At 47.0% G+C, this 16,153-nt stretch overlaps 1 protein-coding gene across 1 annotated transcript in view; it reads left to right on the top strand.

Moving 5' to 3' along the window:
• Nucleotides 1–275: 275 nt before the first annotated feature.
• Nucleotides 276–16,153, top strand: part of SMAD6 (SMAD family member 6) — a 70,475-nt gene continuing 54,597 nt past the window's right edge. The window contains exons 1-2 of the mRNA XM_058156597.1: nt 276–1,029; nt 12,682–12,738. Coding sequence (XP_058012580.1) covers nt 285–1,029; nt 12,682–12,738 — 802 coding nt within the window. The 5' untranslated portion in view covers nt 276–284. The remainder of the gene's footprint in view (nt 1,030–12,681; nt 12,739–16,153) is intronic.

The raw sequence follows: 16,153 nt of genomic DNA, 5'->3' as shown, positions 1-16,153 counted from the left end.
GGCCGGCGGCCGCTTTGCCGGCTCCTCCCCCGCGCCGTCGGCCTCCGGGGCTGCCGCTCTATGCCGTTGCTGCGGCTCCTGATGCGGCAGCCCGGCTGCCGACCCTCGGCGATTGGCTGGGCCGGCCGTGCGAGCCCTTGGTCCGGGCGCCGACGCCGCCGACGCCGCGGCGGTAGCAGCACCAGCAGCACCAGCACCAGCCCTCGCTGGCTCCCCTTCATGCGGCGGCGCCCGTCCGGGAGGGTCTGAGCCGGAGCCAGCCAAGGGCCGCCCGGGCGAAGCGCATGTTCAGGTCCAAACGGGCAGGGCTTGTGCGGCGCCTTTGGAGAAGCCGGGTCCTCCCCGACGGAGGAGGAGGCGGAGGCGGCGGTAGCAGCAGCGGCAGCGGAGGACCGGGAGGAGGAGATGCGGGGAGCAGCAGCCTCAGGAGGAGCGAGGAGCCCGGCGGGAGCGAGGGGAGGCGCCCGGTGAGCTGCGGAGGCGCCGTCGAGGAGCCGGCCGCGCCGGAGGGCTCCATGGTGCGCGGCGACGGCGACCTCCTGGCTGAGGAGGCCGAGATGGCCGCGGCGCAAGAAGCCGAGGGCGGCGGCCCGAAGGAAGCCGGCTGGCGGGCTCAGGAGAGCGACGGCCGGACGGTGAGCTGCTGTCTCTTCAAGGAGCGGGGCTTAGACGGCGCCTCCGGCCCCGACGGCCGCTCCGGCCTGGCTCTGCTGGAGCAGGAGCTGAAGAGCGTCACCTACTCGCTTCTGAAGCGCCTCAAGGAGCGCTCCCTCGACAGTCTGCTGGAGGCCGTCGAGTCCCGCGGAGGGCTGCCCAGCGGCTGCGTCCTGGTCTCCCGGGCCGAGCTCGAAGGGCGGCTGGGCGGCCATCCAGCTCCGCCTCAGCTGCTCCTGGGCAAACTCTTCCGCTGGCCGGACCTCCAGTGCCCCGCCGAGCTGAAGCCGCTGTGCGAGTGCCGGAGCTTCGGCCTCCCCGACGGGCCCACCGTCTGCTGCAACCCCTACCACTTCAGCCGGCTGTGCGGGCCAGGTAAGGCGCCTCCGTTCCTGCTTTCCTGCGGCGGGCCGAGAGGCTGCTTTCCCCGACGGCTACGGGTGGTGGGGGTCCCTGGACGGGTCGCGCTGCTCCTTCGGGCCCGGTGCCTTCACCTATGGCAGGGGTCCGCAAACTTGGCTCTTTTAAGACTTGTGGACTTCAACTCCCAGAGTTCCTCAGCCAGCAAAGGTGGCTGAGGAACTCTGGGAATTGAAGTCCACAAATTTTAAAAGAGCCAAGTTTGCAAAAAGAGCCAAGTTTGCAGACTCCTGGCCTTATGGGCAGGATAGGTAGGGCCGGGCCCTTGGGCTGGGGTTGTGGGTCAGCATTCCTAAGTGTGAAGTTGTGTGATGCAGCCTGGCCAGACTAAACAAATCTGGTTGGGAGCTGCTTTCCCCAACAGAAGGGGTGTTGTGTCGGGCGGGCTGGAAGGAAGCTGGGCTAGACAGATGCTGCCTGGTCTTTTAGCCAGCAACTGTCCACTAATGCAGGGGTCTCGAACCTGGGCCCCTTGAAGCCTGGCGGACTTCAACTCCCAGAATTCCCCAGCCAGCAAAGCTTAACCAGCAACTGTCCACTAATGCAGGGGTCTCGAACCTGGGCCCCTTGAAGCCTGGCGGACTTCAAGGGATCAAGGTTCGAGACCCCTGCTCTAATGTGTGTGGGAGCCCTTCCAGGCTGGCACTGAAAAAGTTGCGACTCCCACAAAAAGCCATTTGAGGAAATACAGGTTGGGGGACAGAGAAACCTCTGGAGATGGAGCTGCTGATGGGCCTGTCTGGATTCTGTTGGGTCACAGCACACCCTCTCCCCTTCCCATTATTTGTGCCTTTTAAAATCCATCCCCTTCTTGGCTCTGGGCTGGCTCCAGATCCAGAAGGGGGATGCTTTGCCCTGGGGAGGGGAGAGGAGAGGGGGTGGTCTTGGAAGCAAATGTCTCCCTCACCTCCTCTTGCACTCTGAACCAGGAGGAGGGAGCCCCCACCCCACCCTCCGCAGCCCCACCTCCCTTGCCTCTAGACCCACCCACCTTGGGAATGCAGACCCCAACAGGTCTGGACAGGGGGAAGATTTTGCAGTCCTGCCTTGATCCCCCCCCCCCAAGTATATGAGGGCTGGGTGGGTTTTGTCACAATTTCTCATCTGGCGAGGAGAAGAGATGCCATTTCTTCCTCTGTTTGAGCAGTGCTGGAGCTTCAGGCCAAGCCCTTGATAAGGAGCCCAGCACCTGAATCCGGTTAAGGGTTGAATTGTGTTCTGAAAGTTGACAAAATTGTCTCTCTTGAGGTCCTTGCATGTCTTTAAATCAGGAGTCTCCAACCTTGTCAACTTTAAGCCTGGCGGACTTCAACTTCCAGAATTCCCCAGCCAGCTAGTCCGCCAGGCTTAAAGTTGACAAAGTTGGAGACTCCTGTCTTAAATAACTTAAAAGCATTTGCAGAATAGTCTTCTGAGGATTCTTCCCAGGAAGCCTTCAGCAGCTTCTTCAGCATCTTTCTCCTGCGGTGTTCGGCAGCTCCTTTTCTGTGCTTCCTTCAGCTGGAGAGGTTAGCTTAAATTCACATTGCCCACTCCGTGAAAATTAGAAGCTACAGTTTCTGGCAAGTGGCATTTAAGAATAGTAGTTTTGGAAGTCCTCTTGTAAAGACTCCAGAGAGGCCTTGAGCCAAGGGATGACCTTCTACTTTCCTATCATCTCAAATTCCCTTAAAAGAGGATCTTGGGAGGCAACTGCCTTCAGAAATTTGCCATGGGGGACCCTCTGAGTCCTTAATTCAGTTTTGCACTAACTTTTTCATAAGTGGAGATTCTTCACTTGAGAACTGGAACATCTGGTAGCGCCTCTCTTGGACGGGTGAATTACATTGCTGGTGGAAGCTTCCATCTGACCCTGGAGGCAGAGAACTTCTTTGCAAACACCAGGCATACTGGAAGCATTCACCCCGTAACATTTGTCTGCTTGTCATCTTCTGGTACTATAGGTTGCATTATACAGGTCATCCTCAACTTCCAACAGTTCCTTTAATGACCATTCAAAGTTACATCACTGAGAAAAAGTGACTTGTGACAGTTTTTTTGCACTTGCGACCACTGCAACATCCCTATGGTCACAGGATCAAAATTCAGATGCTTGGCAACTGATTCACATTTATGACCGTTGCCATGTCCCGGTTTCACGGGATCAACTTTTGCAGCCTGCTGAAAAGCAAAAGTCAAAGGGGGAGCCAGATTCACTTAAGAACCATGTTACTAATTTAACAACTTGCAATAATGATTCGCTTAACAAGCGTGGCAAGGAAGGTTGCAAAACGGGACGAAATTCATTTAACAACTATCTCATTTAGCAACAGAAATTTTGGGCTCAGTTGTGGTCGTAAGTCGAGGATTACTTTTAAGCGAAGTTTGTTGAGTGATGATATTTTATATGCCTATATATTCTTTTCTGGCTTTCGAAATGGTAGTTACAGGTGAGATGGGCAGCCAGGTAAATCAAATCCGTAAATAAAGCAAGATCCAGTTTTACCCTTCGAACTAAGCCTGGAAAAGGCAGAGTCTAGGAAACCGCATTATGGCTTGATCCTTAACACGAAGCCATGGTTTGGATGTGTGGAAAATTCCGTACCTAGAGAATTTTAAAACCCCAAGTCCCAAACCTGTAATACTCTCTCAAGGGCTTTCAACAGGCTGAGAGTCACCCAGTTCTTGTGAAATCAAGAACCAACATGCATAATCCCAAACAAGAGTCCTTAGTCATGACACTACTTGTGGCAACTGTTTGGTTTTATTCCTTCACTGAACTGAGGCTCAGCCTTCCCCCTACCCCTGAGCGCTCAAAGGGGTCTTCCCTAAGTTTATTTCCCCCAATAACAGTCTTGGGAGACGGATTAAGGGAGAATAATACGATTGGCTCCAAGTCGCCTACATGAGTTTCCGTGTCTAACATGGATGACCTAAGTCCTAGGACTATGTTTTCTCAATCTTGGCCGCTTGAAGTTGGGTGAACTTCAACTCCCAGAATTCTCCAGCCAGCATAACATAGCTGGCTGGGGAATTCTGGGAGTTGAAGTTCACTCAACTTCAACTGGCCAAGATTGAGAAAACACAGTCCTAGGTCATGACTAGCAACTGACAGCATCTTCATAGCAGTGCATGAGCCACTGTTGGCGATACAAAGGTGTCTACATTGAAGTTTGGATGACTTTAGAGCAGTATTTTTCACCATTTTTCACCTTAAGACGTGGGGACTTCAACTCCCAGAATTCCCCAGCTGGCCACGGTTGAGAAACTCTACTCCAGAAGATTCTGTAAAGTTACTAGTGCATGAATGATCTTCGTCCAATAATTGGACCAGTGCTAAACTTGAGTCTTTGACTGTGCTTTGCTACTAAGACTGGACAATGTTTGTATACATTCTTTAGGAACTGAGCTCCGGTTTGTGTCACCTCCCACATCTGGCATGTTCACACCTGAAGAACATGAGACCCTAAGAGGTCTATGCAGTCTGCATTTCTCCTGAAGTTACCACCCAATTGCAATTTTTAATGTGAGATGAGAAAATTGCTCAGTGTAATGAGACTTAATTGCAAAAAAATAGTTTTACCAAGCCTCAGTGAGTTTTTGGAGTGCATCTGAAATCTTCCCCCATTGAAGGTTACACACCTCTGATCCCAGAAGACCATTCATTCCCCATATGACATGGGTTTATATTTATTTATATTTGATCTCCTCTTGGGTTTATGGTCTTCTTGAAACTAGGTCAGTCTTGATTCTTTAAGAGCTCTTTAAGAGTCTAATGTCAGTCTAAACTCTGGGCATGGCTGCAGCTAGTTTTACACACAACAGTTAACTCTTGATTGGCCTTTAAGGAATTCCCAGATAAAGTATGTTGTGTTTTAGAGGTTTTTTTTGGTTTGGAACTTGTGACTGTGGGTGCCATGGCTTAGGGGTGCTTGAAAGTTGCCAGTATCTAAAGCAAAGTGGGAGGGAGGGAGAGAGAGAGAAAAAAGAGAGAGAAAGAAAGAGAAAAAGAAAGAAAGAAAGAAAGAAAGAAAGAAAGAAAGAAAAAAAAAGAGGGAGGGAGATGTGAAGGAGAAGGAGGGAAGAAGTAGGGAAGGAAGGAGAAGAGGGAGAGGGAGGGAATAGCAAGGAAGGAAGGAAGGAAGGAAGGAAGGAAGGAAGGAAGGAAGGAAGGAAGGAAGAAAGAGAGAAAGAAAGAAAGAAAGAAAGAAAGAAAGAAAGAAAGAAAGAAAGAAAGAAAGAAAGAAAGAAAGAAAGATAGATAGATGACCTTATTGGTGCCATCCAAAAAGTCCTGTAGCAAATGGAATACAGTATCTTTCTATTCTCTGTGTAAGCTCAGGGAGTGATTTGTGATGGACATTTCATCCTGTAGATTTTCTATCTGAAGTTTGGCAGCATCTGATTTGCTTTCTGATTTGCTGTTTCTGGCTATTAAAACAACATCATCAACAAGTTTGGATAAGAACCTGCAAACATTGCCTGAAACTCCCCTCCCCCCCAAAGTGATTAAGAGCATGTAATTCTTCTTCTAGCTCTCCCCAAATAGGGAAATCACTCTTCCTTCCATCTTCTCTTTCTGTTCTGGATTCATGAAAATTCTGCTTCCATCAAGAATGTTGACATTGTTTTGTGCAGGGCCCAGCACACACAGTTTATACTGAAAAGCCTTTAACAGCTGAGGGGGGAATTCCATTCAGTCCCAGTCTGGCTGCAGACAATACTTTACATGAGGATCAACAACTTGGGGCCTTGCAGATGTTGCCGAACCACAATTGCTAGGATCCCTCCTCACTGGTCCAGCTGGTCTGGCTCCTGTGTCTCTGACTCAGCACCCCTTGGGTGGCCACCTCTCCCCCTCTCCCCTTTTGCACAATCCACGGGCTTTGAAACTGGTGGAACCTGGTGGTTGAAGTGTGATAAAGGAAAATCTCTCTTAAACAGAATAACAGGGTTGGAAGAGGGACCTTGGAGGTCTTCTAGTCCAACCCCTCCTGCTCATGCAGGAGACCCTATCCCATTCCACAGAAGTGGCTGCCCAGTGCTCTAATGGAGCACCCCCAACTTCTATCGGCAAGCTGTTCCACTGGTTAATTGTCAGGAAGTTTCTCCTTAGTTCTCCTTGATCAGTTTCCATCTGTTACTTCTTGTCCTGCCTTCCGCTGCTTTGGAGAATAGACCCCTTCTTCTTGGTGGCAGCCCCTCAAATATTGAAAGTCAACCATCGGGTCATGCATAATCCTTCTTTTTGTTAGACTAGACACACCCAGTTCTTCATATGTTTCATCCTCCGGTCATCATGTGTGTTGCAGGGTCCATGCATTAAATGAACCTTGAGCCTTTGAACGATCCATTGAAATGCAAAGTATGATTTATGCAAAAATCTGCTTGTTTATTTGCATTTTACTTGGAAGGGATGGTCAGTGCCTGGTCCCCTGGTCTGGCAATCTCCCCTCCCTGGAAATCTTTTTTTCCAAATTCCTGAAGGGAAAAGAATCTGAAACCTGCAGCCACGGCTGGATTCCAGCCAGCAAAGAGTTAACTTTTTCTATCAGGGGCTGGTACTAAAAGGAAGAAAGCAGCCGATTTCCCTGAGAAGTGGGTGAGGGGAAACTTTTGCGGGAATGGGATCTGTTAGATTCCAGGCTGGCTGGGTAAGAAGAGACCCATAATAAAGGCCCGGAAGCCAGAAGGATCACAGCTCCTACTTATGTGCAATTAGATTCTTTTCTTGGGGGCTCAACAACAACAACAACAACAAAAATTCTTGTTTTGCTTGCTTAGTTGAAAGTTTCTGCAGGGCCTCGCAGCAGCAGGGGCAAGTAAAATGAGGGAGGGGAAAGCAGAATGCAACTCCTGCAAAAAGGGGCTTTTCCCCTTTTCTGGGTCGCCCTGGGAACAGCTTTGCCCCCCTCCCCAACAGGCAAACCAGCATCCCCTGCACAGGCAGCTGAAGCAGAATAGCTGCTGTTCACTGGAGCAGGGCTAAATCCGAGGGAGGGGAAGGGGAGGCAGGCCAGCGCTTCTCCTACTTTGTCCTTTTCTTTGGCAGCAAGGAGCCCTTAACCTGGATTGGCGGTTTTTCTAAAGGTGGCATCGGAGAGAGAATCCATAAATCAGAATAATGCTGGAAGGGACTTTGGAGATCTTCTAGTCCAACCCCCAGCTCAAGCAGGAGACCCTATAATCATTTCAGACAGGTGGCTGCCCAGGCTCTTCTTAAAAGCCCCCAGTGATGGAGCACCTACAACGTCTGGAGGCAACTTCTGTTCCACTGGTTAATTGTTCTCACTGTTAGGAAGTTTCTCCTTAATTCTAGTTGCTTCTCTCCTTGGTTAGTTTCCATCCATTGTTTCTTGTCCTGTCCTCAGGCGCTTTGGAGAATAGCTTGACTCCCTGTTCTTTGTGGCAGCCCCTCAAATACTGGAACTCTGCTATCATGTCACCCCCTAGTCCTTCTTTCCTCTAGACTAGCCAGACCCAGTTCCTACAAACATTCTTCATATGTTTTTGTCTCCAGGTCTTTAATCATCTTAGTTGCTCTTCTGTGCACTTTTTCCAAAATCTCAGCATCTTTTTTTTGTAACATGGTGACCAAAACTGGATGCAGTATTCCAGGTGTGGCCTTACTAAGGCTTTATAAAGCAGCACTAATATTTCACAACGGGACAATGTGGCTCAGGGGCTAGGACGTTGAGCTTGTCGATCGAAAGGTCAGCAGCTCAGCGGTTTGAATCCTAGTGCTGCTGTGTAACGGGGTGAGCTCCCGTTACTTGTCCCAGCTTCTGCCAACCTAACAGTTCGAAAGCACATAAAAAATGCAAGGGTAAGGAAAGAGGAGTAAAGAAGGAAGAAAGTAGGTAGGTAGGTAGGAAGGTAGGAAAGAAGGGAGGGAGAAGAAAGGATAGGAGGAGAAGAAGGAGGAGAAGATAGAGGGTTAGAAAGGATGGTAGTGAGAAGCGGGGAAGAGGAGGGGAAGTAGGAAAGTGAGGAGAAGGATGGTGGAGGGAGTGGTGGTCGAGCAGCCCGGATTGAGCATAATTTGAGTATAGGATCGATTGTTGTATAAGTGATTGTATTGTACACTGGTTAAATTGTGGGAACTATTATGGAAAATAAAAAATTTTGTCCTATTAAAAAAAAAATGCAAGTAGAAAAAATAGGGACCACCTTTGGTGGGAAGGTAACAGCATTCCGTGCGCCGTTTAGTCATGCCGGCCACATGACCACAGAGACGTCAAACGGAGATGAGCACCGCCCCCTAGAGTCGGGAACGACTAGCATATATGTGCGAGGGGTACCTTTACCTTTACCTTAATACTTCACGTGATTTTGATTCTATGCCTCTGTTTAAACAACCCAGGATTGCATTGGCTTTTTTGGCTGCTGCCAAATCCCCAATGACAGCTTGAGTTTGGAAGATGGAGCCCCTTGCTTTTTCCTCAGCCTTTTCAAACTTTTTTAAAACTTTGGAGAATCGACTCCCAGAAACACCACCACCCCCTTGTAAAATCGTAGCCTTTCCTTCCTTGCTTTCTTCCCAAAGCAGGGACCTTCCTGTGGCAATTGTAGCTCCAAAATTACAGGTAGCCCTAGACTTGTCATCAGTTGGCTTAGTGATTATTCAGAGTTACAATAGGACTGAAAAAAGTGACTGACCATTTCCCCCACTTACGACCGTTGCAGCCTCCCCATGGTCACGTGATCAAAATTCCCTTGGCAACAGATTCATATTTACGACGGTGGCCGTGTCCCTGGGTCAGGCGATGATCCCCTTTTGGGGCCTTCCAAAAAGCAAAGTCAACGGGGAAGCCAGATTCACGTAACAACCATGTCACTAAGTGAACTGCAGTGACTCACTTAACAACTGCGGCAGGAAAGGACATGAAATGGGGCGAAACTCATTTAACGGTCTCGCTTAGCAACACAAATTTTGGGCTCAATTGTAGTTGTAAGTCAAGGACTACAACCGTTGCTCTTGTTTTTTTATTATTATTATAAGAAGGGTGTCCAAACTTGGCAACTCCTAAGTCCTGTAGAGTTCAACTCCCAGAATCCCACCGGCTGGGGAATTCTGGGACTTGAAGTCCACCGGTCTTAAAAGTTGCCAAGATTGGAAATCCCTGGATTATAAACAAAGGAGAAAATATCGAATAGCATATGAGTAAATTTAGGAAATATTTTGTATTAGATATATTTCTGAAGGAGAGGGGAATTGAGAGTGTGATTAAGTGTGGAGTGACTAGAGATTATAATTTAGGAATTATTTTGGATTATGGTTGCATTTTGTTCTGGGAAGTCGGGGTGGGGGTGGGGGTAAGGGGAGGGAACTGGGGGTTGAGGGTAGAGGATGGAGTGATGGTTAATTTACAGGGATTATTGAAGATGTATAAATATAATTAATGTAGGGTCGGGTCTGCCCAGTTACCATTTTAGAACGGTGGGGAGGGAGAAAAGAGGAGAGAGTAGGAGGTAGGAAAGAGGAGAAGAGGAAGGAAGAGAGGGAGAAGAGGGAGAAGGAAGGTATAGGGTGGAGGGAGGAGAGGATGTAGATAAGAGAAGGAGAGGAAGGTTTGGAAAGTAAAAGAAGGTAGAAGAGGGAAGAGTGTTAAAAAGGGGGGTGGTGACTGGGCAAGCCCGACTAATTGTATATAATTGTACATTGGATGAATTATTTGATATGATTGTAAAAATAAAACTTTTTTATAAAAAAAAAAACAAAGGAGAAAAAAGCTTTTCTTTTTTTTTTTGAGGTAGAGAAAAATCGCTGGTTTCTTCAGGCGAAAACAGATGAGACTTGGAGAGAAAACCCACGTAGGCAAAAAAAAAAAATCCCTCGCTGTCGTTTTATTATCCCCTTTCAATTGGGATCATTTTCAAGTTGTGCTTAGAAAGAAAGCAGCTTCCCCCCCTTTCTTTCTGAAGGAGTTTCTCCTCCACCCCCACCCACCCTCCCGCCCTCCTAAACCCACTATTTAGGTGAAGAAGTGGTGATAATATGCAGTTTGCATTTGGCTGGCGCCAGCTTGACTGGCTCTTCTATCTCGACGGCCTGTCTTAAAGCAACAGCGCCTCTTATTTTTAACAGCGGATCTTTTACGGCAAGCGAGGGTTTTGTTTTGTTTTTTAAAACTCCTTTTTGCAAACTTGCCAAACCTGTACGGGAGAAGAAGAACCAGAGCTACCTGAGCCTGAAGGTCCCGGGTTTTTTAATGAATTTTTCTCTTGCTCCAGTAATATAATGCAATTTAGATGTGGAACCGAGTAAGAATCCAGGAAAATGTTTCTTGGATGCAACTTTGTGAAAAGCAGGATGATCTGCTTTTGTGACCATCTGGCAAGCAAAGTCAATGGGGAAACCAGATTCACTTAGCAAGTGGGTTACTAACTTGAGAGCTGCAGTGATTCACTTAACAACTCTGGCAAGAAAAGTCATAAAATGGGGCAAAACTCACTTAAGAATCCTCTCTCTTAGCATCATGAATTTTGGGGTCAACTATGGTCCTGAGTTAAGGAATTGTGTCCTCCCTGGATAATAATGTATAATGTATATTTGTGAAAGGGCAGGGAGCTGCTTTCTGTCTCCCTATTTTTTTTTTAAAATGTCATTTAAAATGGGAGGTGGGGGGGGAATGACCCTAGAGACCCCTAATATTGCTGTTAGCAATTTTCCGTTTTCTTGGTGCTGCAAGTAGAATTAGCAGATGAGTTTGCCTTCATTTTTTTAAATTTGTTTGTTTTGCAACACCAATTCCCGCCCCCCCCCCTTATGCTCCGAATTCAGTCTTTTGTATCTTTCCTATGGGGAGTGATGGAATTCCATCCCTTGACTATTTACTGAGATGCCAAATACCGTGTTCCTTGTAATAGAGGCACAGGAACTTAAAAGAGGAAAATTTTTGGCTGTCTTGAGCATGGCTGGACATATCCGGAGGAAGTATTGCTTTTGCCAAAAAAGTGACAGTGTTGTTAGGAATGTTTCAGCTTCACAGTTAAACCAGTTTTATTTGGTAGCCAGTTTCGACTATTTTCGTTCCCTGCTGAGCTCTGGGGCTGTTTTTACCCAATGCAAAATAATACGTGGTTTGCTGAATTAACTCGATCGCACAAATTCTTAAACACACCTGAACCATCCATCAAAACCTTCTGGTTGGATTTGCACAACACGCTGATCCTTTAACCCAGTGCATTTTAGGCTGTGTGTTGTGCAAAAAAGCCAGCTCTTTTGTTGTCGTCCTTTGAATTACAGCTCAAGGTTTTGGGAACATCGGACCACAATTAAAGTCCCTTTGAGGCTCTTGAAAGGAGGGAAAATGGCACTTACTGGATTCACACCTTGTCCTAAAAACTATGATTCCGCTTGTTTGGTCTGGATTTGGTGCATTGTCCAAAGGAAGACTCTGTCTCTCATGAACCATGTGAATGTGCCATTATTTGGTTGAAAACAGGGTTTAGAGGTTCTGCGTTCTTGTATGGCTGGAACTGTAAGGAAGATACTTTGACCTCAGCAAAAGATGGTAGTTTTCCAGGTACATGGGGAGAAAGTTCTAAATTTGGGGACTGCCTCTTCAACTCACATGGAGAAAACTAACCATAGGTAGTCCTTGACTTCCAACAGCTCACTTAGTGACCATTCAAAGTTTACAATGGCACTGAAAAACATGACTTATGACCATTTTTCACAACTTTTGCAGCATGCCCATGGTCACATAATCAAAATTCAAATACTTGGCATCTGGTTCACCTTTATGATGGTTACCGTGTTCTGTGATCACTTTTTAAGACTTTCTGACAAGCAAAATCAATGGGGAAGGTCACAACCAGGTTACTAACTTAACAACTGCAGTGATTCACTTAACAACGGTGGCAAGAAATGGCATAAAATAGCAATAAAACGTCACAGTACTCTCTTAACAAATGTCTCACTTAACGACAGAAATTTTGGGTTCAGTTATGGTCATAAGTCTATAAGTCAACCTATTACAGGCTGGATCATATACTTTGTGAGGACCATACCTGTATTCGGCCAATCTAAAACCATATTGCATTCAATGGGATTGTTGTAGAGTAAATGAGCTTGAGAATTGGTCTCTTTAATGCATATCTGGTGGTATGTACAATATGCTAAACCCATGGTACAGGTGTATTCTACGTTTTGCACAAGGGACAAAGCGCATATTTTGTGCCATGCCATCTTGTGATTGAACTATGGTTTGCTTGATGCAACATGTTAAGACAGCATTTCTCAATCTTGGCCGTTTGAAGATAGGTGGACTTCAACTTTTGGGAGTTGAAGCCCACACACATCTTCAAACGACCAAGGTTGAGAAACACTATGCTAAGACAATCTTAGGATTCCTAGGAAAGGCTGACCCATAAACTACCTTATCCCAGTTTAGTCAAGTATTGGGCCAACCAAGCAAGGGAAGTTTGATGGACACCTATTTGTGGACCATGGAAGTCTTCTACTCATAAAAATCGCATGCATCTAAACCCTGAAGCATGGCAAAGGAAGTTGAGTTGGTTATTCTGTTTTTTGTCAATTGAAGTATCTTTTCATACATGCGATAGAAACCACCTTTCTGAAAACTTGGATGATGGTTCATTTCCCTCCCTTGTCTTTTTCAGAATCGCCACCCCCTCCTTATTCCCGGCTGTCTCCAAAGGATGAGCAAAAGCCATTGAGTAAGTACAGGATGTTCTCCACCCTGCAGTTCCCTCTTGCAGTTTTCTAAGCATTAGTTCACAGCTGGAGACCTGTATTTTGTGGGCAACTTTTATCTCTTTTCCAAATGGAAGATGGCCACCTTTGGCTTTTCTGTGTGTGTGTGTAATGCAAGGTGATAGCAATAGCAATAGCACTTAGACCTATATACCACTTTATAGTGCTTTTACAGCCCTCTCTAAGGAGTTTACAGAGTCAGCCTCTTTCCCCCAGCAATTTGGATCCTCATTTTACTCACCTCGGAAGGATGGAAGGTTGAGTCAACCTTGAGCCTGGTGAGATTTGAACTGCCAAATTGCAGTCAGCAGAAGTAGTCTGCAGTACTGCACTCTTAACCACTGCGCCACCGTGGCTCATAATGTAGACATAAAATGTAGAATACTAGAGCTGGAAGGGACCTTGGAAGTCTTCTAGTCCAACCCCCTGCTTGAGCAGGAGACCCTATGCTGTTTCAGACAAATGGTTGTCCAATCTCTTTTTTTAAAGCGATTGGATCCAGTGAGGGAGCACCCACAACTTCTGAAGGCAACTTTTGTTCCACTGGGTTAATTGTCCTCACTGTTAGGAAGTTTCTCCTTAATTCCAGGTTGCTTCTCTCCTTGGTTAGTTTCCATCCATTGTTTCTCGTCCTGTTTTCAGCTGCTTTGGAGAAGGATTGCTTCTAACTTAAGAAAATTGAAACGGAATATTTCAAAAGGAACCTTTTATTAAGCAGAAATGACAGCAATGGATTCAAAGCAATACCCTTAGGTCTGAATACCCTTAGGCAAGACAAGTAGGATTAAAGCAGTAGAGACCCCTCCCTTAAGCCAGAATGCCGATTTTAGCCAATACACTAGTGTGAAGATGTTTTCTTTACTAGCTTCCCTGAGAACAGGATAAGCATGCTTGCCCATCCATATCCTCCATTATCCTTTAAAGTGAAACAGCCCACATGGCCGTCATAAACATTCCCCAAAGGTAAGGAGATCTCAGGGCACTTTGGCACCTAAGTATAGGTTGTAAAATATCTGTTGAAACCCAGGCAATGCTAATAAATCGAATCCAAGGCCCCCCGACCCCTTCTCTCAATTGAATGGCAGTATCACTTTTAGGGATCTGACAGGTTGGCTCCCCTCTTCTTTGTGGTAGCTCTTCAAACATTAGAATACTGCTATCACGTCACCCCTAATTCTTCTTTTCTCTAGACTAGCCAAACTCAGTTGCTGCAACCGTTCTTCATACATTTTAACCTCTAGATCTTTCATCTTCTTAGTTTTCTCCAAGGCACTTCCTGCATTTTTACCACCACCACCCTCCCACCTGATCAGTGGTGGGATTCAGCCAGTTCGCACCACTTCGGGAGAACCGGTTGTTAACTTTCTGAGCAGTTTGGCAAACTGGTTGTTGGAAGAAATCATTAGGGCAGAGAAGCAGTTGTTAAATTGCTTGAATCCCTGATACATCATTACCAAGACTTGGGATTCCACCTTTTCTCCTTTCCTGCATCATCAAGTCTAAGGAGGAAAGTAGAACCGCAAAAGTATAGAGATGTTCACTTGAATGGTTAAAAAAAAAATCAGTTGTAAGAGGACAACAGTCTCCTGTGATGCACATAAAAATATAACAAAATATAAAATATAAAAAAAATAAAAAGTTTTAATTGCACCATCACAATTGCTATGATGAGAAATAATGAAATGTTCATGACAATATCAATGTTATACCCTGTTTCCCCCAAAATGAGACATCCCCTAATAATAAACCCAATCGGGCTTTTGAGCGCATGGCAATAAGGCCAAGTGCTTATTTCAGGGTTCAAAAAAAATATAAGACAGGATCTTATTTTCAGGGAAACACAGCACAACTTGCATCCTTTCATTAGACACTAAGTGCCTGTCTTAATTCCAGTGTCATTGTAGTTTATCACAAAACTCACTTTTCTGGTTCCAGCCATTAATTTTCAGACACACTATTTAAATCAGGAGTCTCCAACCTTGGCAACTTTAAGACTTGTGGACTTCAACTCCCAGAGTTCCACAGCCAGCAAAACTGGCTGAGGAATTCTAGGAGTTGAAGTCCACAAGTCTTAAAGTTGCCAAGGTTGGAGACCCCTGATTTAAAGAGTTGCTTCAGAAAAACATCCACCTACACCTAATTCTGCATGCTGTGTGAATTCAACCAATTGCAGTTCGTTCAGTAAACGAGTTGGCCAAACCATGGTTTAGCAAGTTGTGCCTGGAACAGTAAACCAACTTGCCCTCTCTAGTAAGGCAGGATGACTCACACCCTTCGAAGCCTGCCCTGAAAGTCTTCACTAGCCACGTATTCCATTTTCAAAAGTGGGTGAGGGATTTGGGTGGCACTCAGATGTCTGCCCTGGTACCATATGTACCTGGATGAAAATGTCTATCTTGATCCATTCCAGTCCGGTTTCCGGCCTGGTCACAGCACGGAAACAGCCTTGGTCGCATTGGTTGATGATCTCTTGAGGGCTCGGGACAGAGGTTATTCCTCTGTCTTGGTCCTATTAGATCTCTCAGCGGCTTTTGATACCATCGATCATGGTATCCTGCTGCGCCGGCTCGGGGGACTTGGAGTGAGGGGCACTGTTCATCGGTGGTTCTCCTCCTACCTCTCCGACCGGTCGCAGACGGTGTTGACGGGGGGACAGAGATCGACCTCAAGGCCCCTAGTATGTGGGGTGCCTCAGGGGTCGGTTCTCTCTCCCCTGCTGTTTAACATCTATATGAAGCCGCTGGGTGAGATCATCCGTGGTTTTGGGGTGAGTTTCCATCAGTACGCTGATGATACCCAGCTGTACATTTCCACCCCAAACCACCCCAATGAGGCTGTTGAAGTGATGGGCCGGTGCCTGGAGGCCGTGCGGAGTTGGATGGGGCTTAACAGACCCAGACTTAATCCCACCAAGACCGAGTGCCTGTGGATGCGGGCGGCCCGGTACAGTCAACTAATTCCATCACTGACTATTGGGGGCGAACTATTGGCCCCCACGGAAAGGGCTCGTAATCTGGGCGTCCTCCTGGATGCACGGCTGTCTTTTGAAGATCATATGATAGCCGTCACCAGGGGAGCTTTTCATCAGGTTCGCCTGATACGCCAGTTACGCCTTTCTGGATCGGGCTGCCTTATGCACGGTTGCTCATGCCCTGGTTACATCCCGCCTGGACTACTGTAATGCTCTCTACATGGGGCTCCCTTGAAGGGTACCGGAGACTCCAACTGGTCCAGAATGCGGCTGCGCTGGGTGATAGAGGAGCACCTTTGGCTCCCATGTGACACCCTCCTGCGTAATCTGCACTGGCTCCCAGTGGTCTTCGGGTTCACTTCAAGGTACTTGTTATCACCTTTAAACGCCCATGGCCTAGGACCGGG

This window comes from Ahaetulla prasina, chromosome 13 (assembly GCF_028640845.1).
Source record: "Ahaetulla prasina isolate Xishuangbanna chromosome 13, ASM2864084v1, whole genome shotgun sequence".
Lineage (NCBI taxonomy): Eukaryota > Metazoa > Chordata > Lepidosauria > Squamata > Colubridae > Ahaetulla > Ahaetulla prasina.
This window is presented reverse-complemented; position numbering and strand designations above follow the sequence as displayed.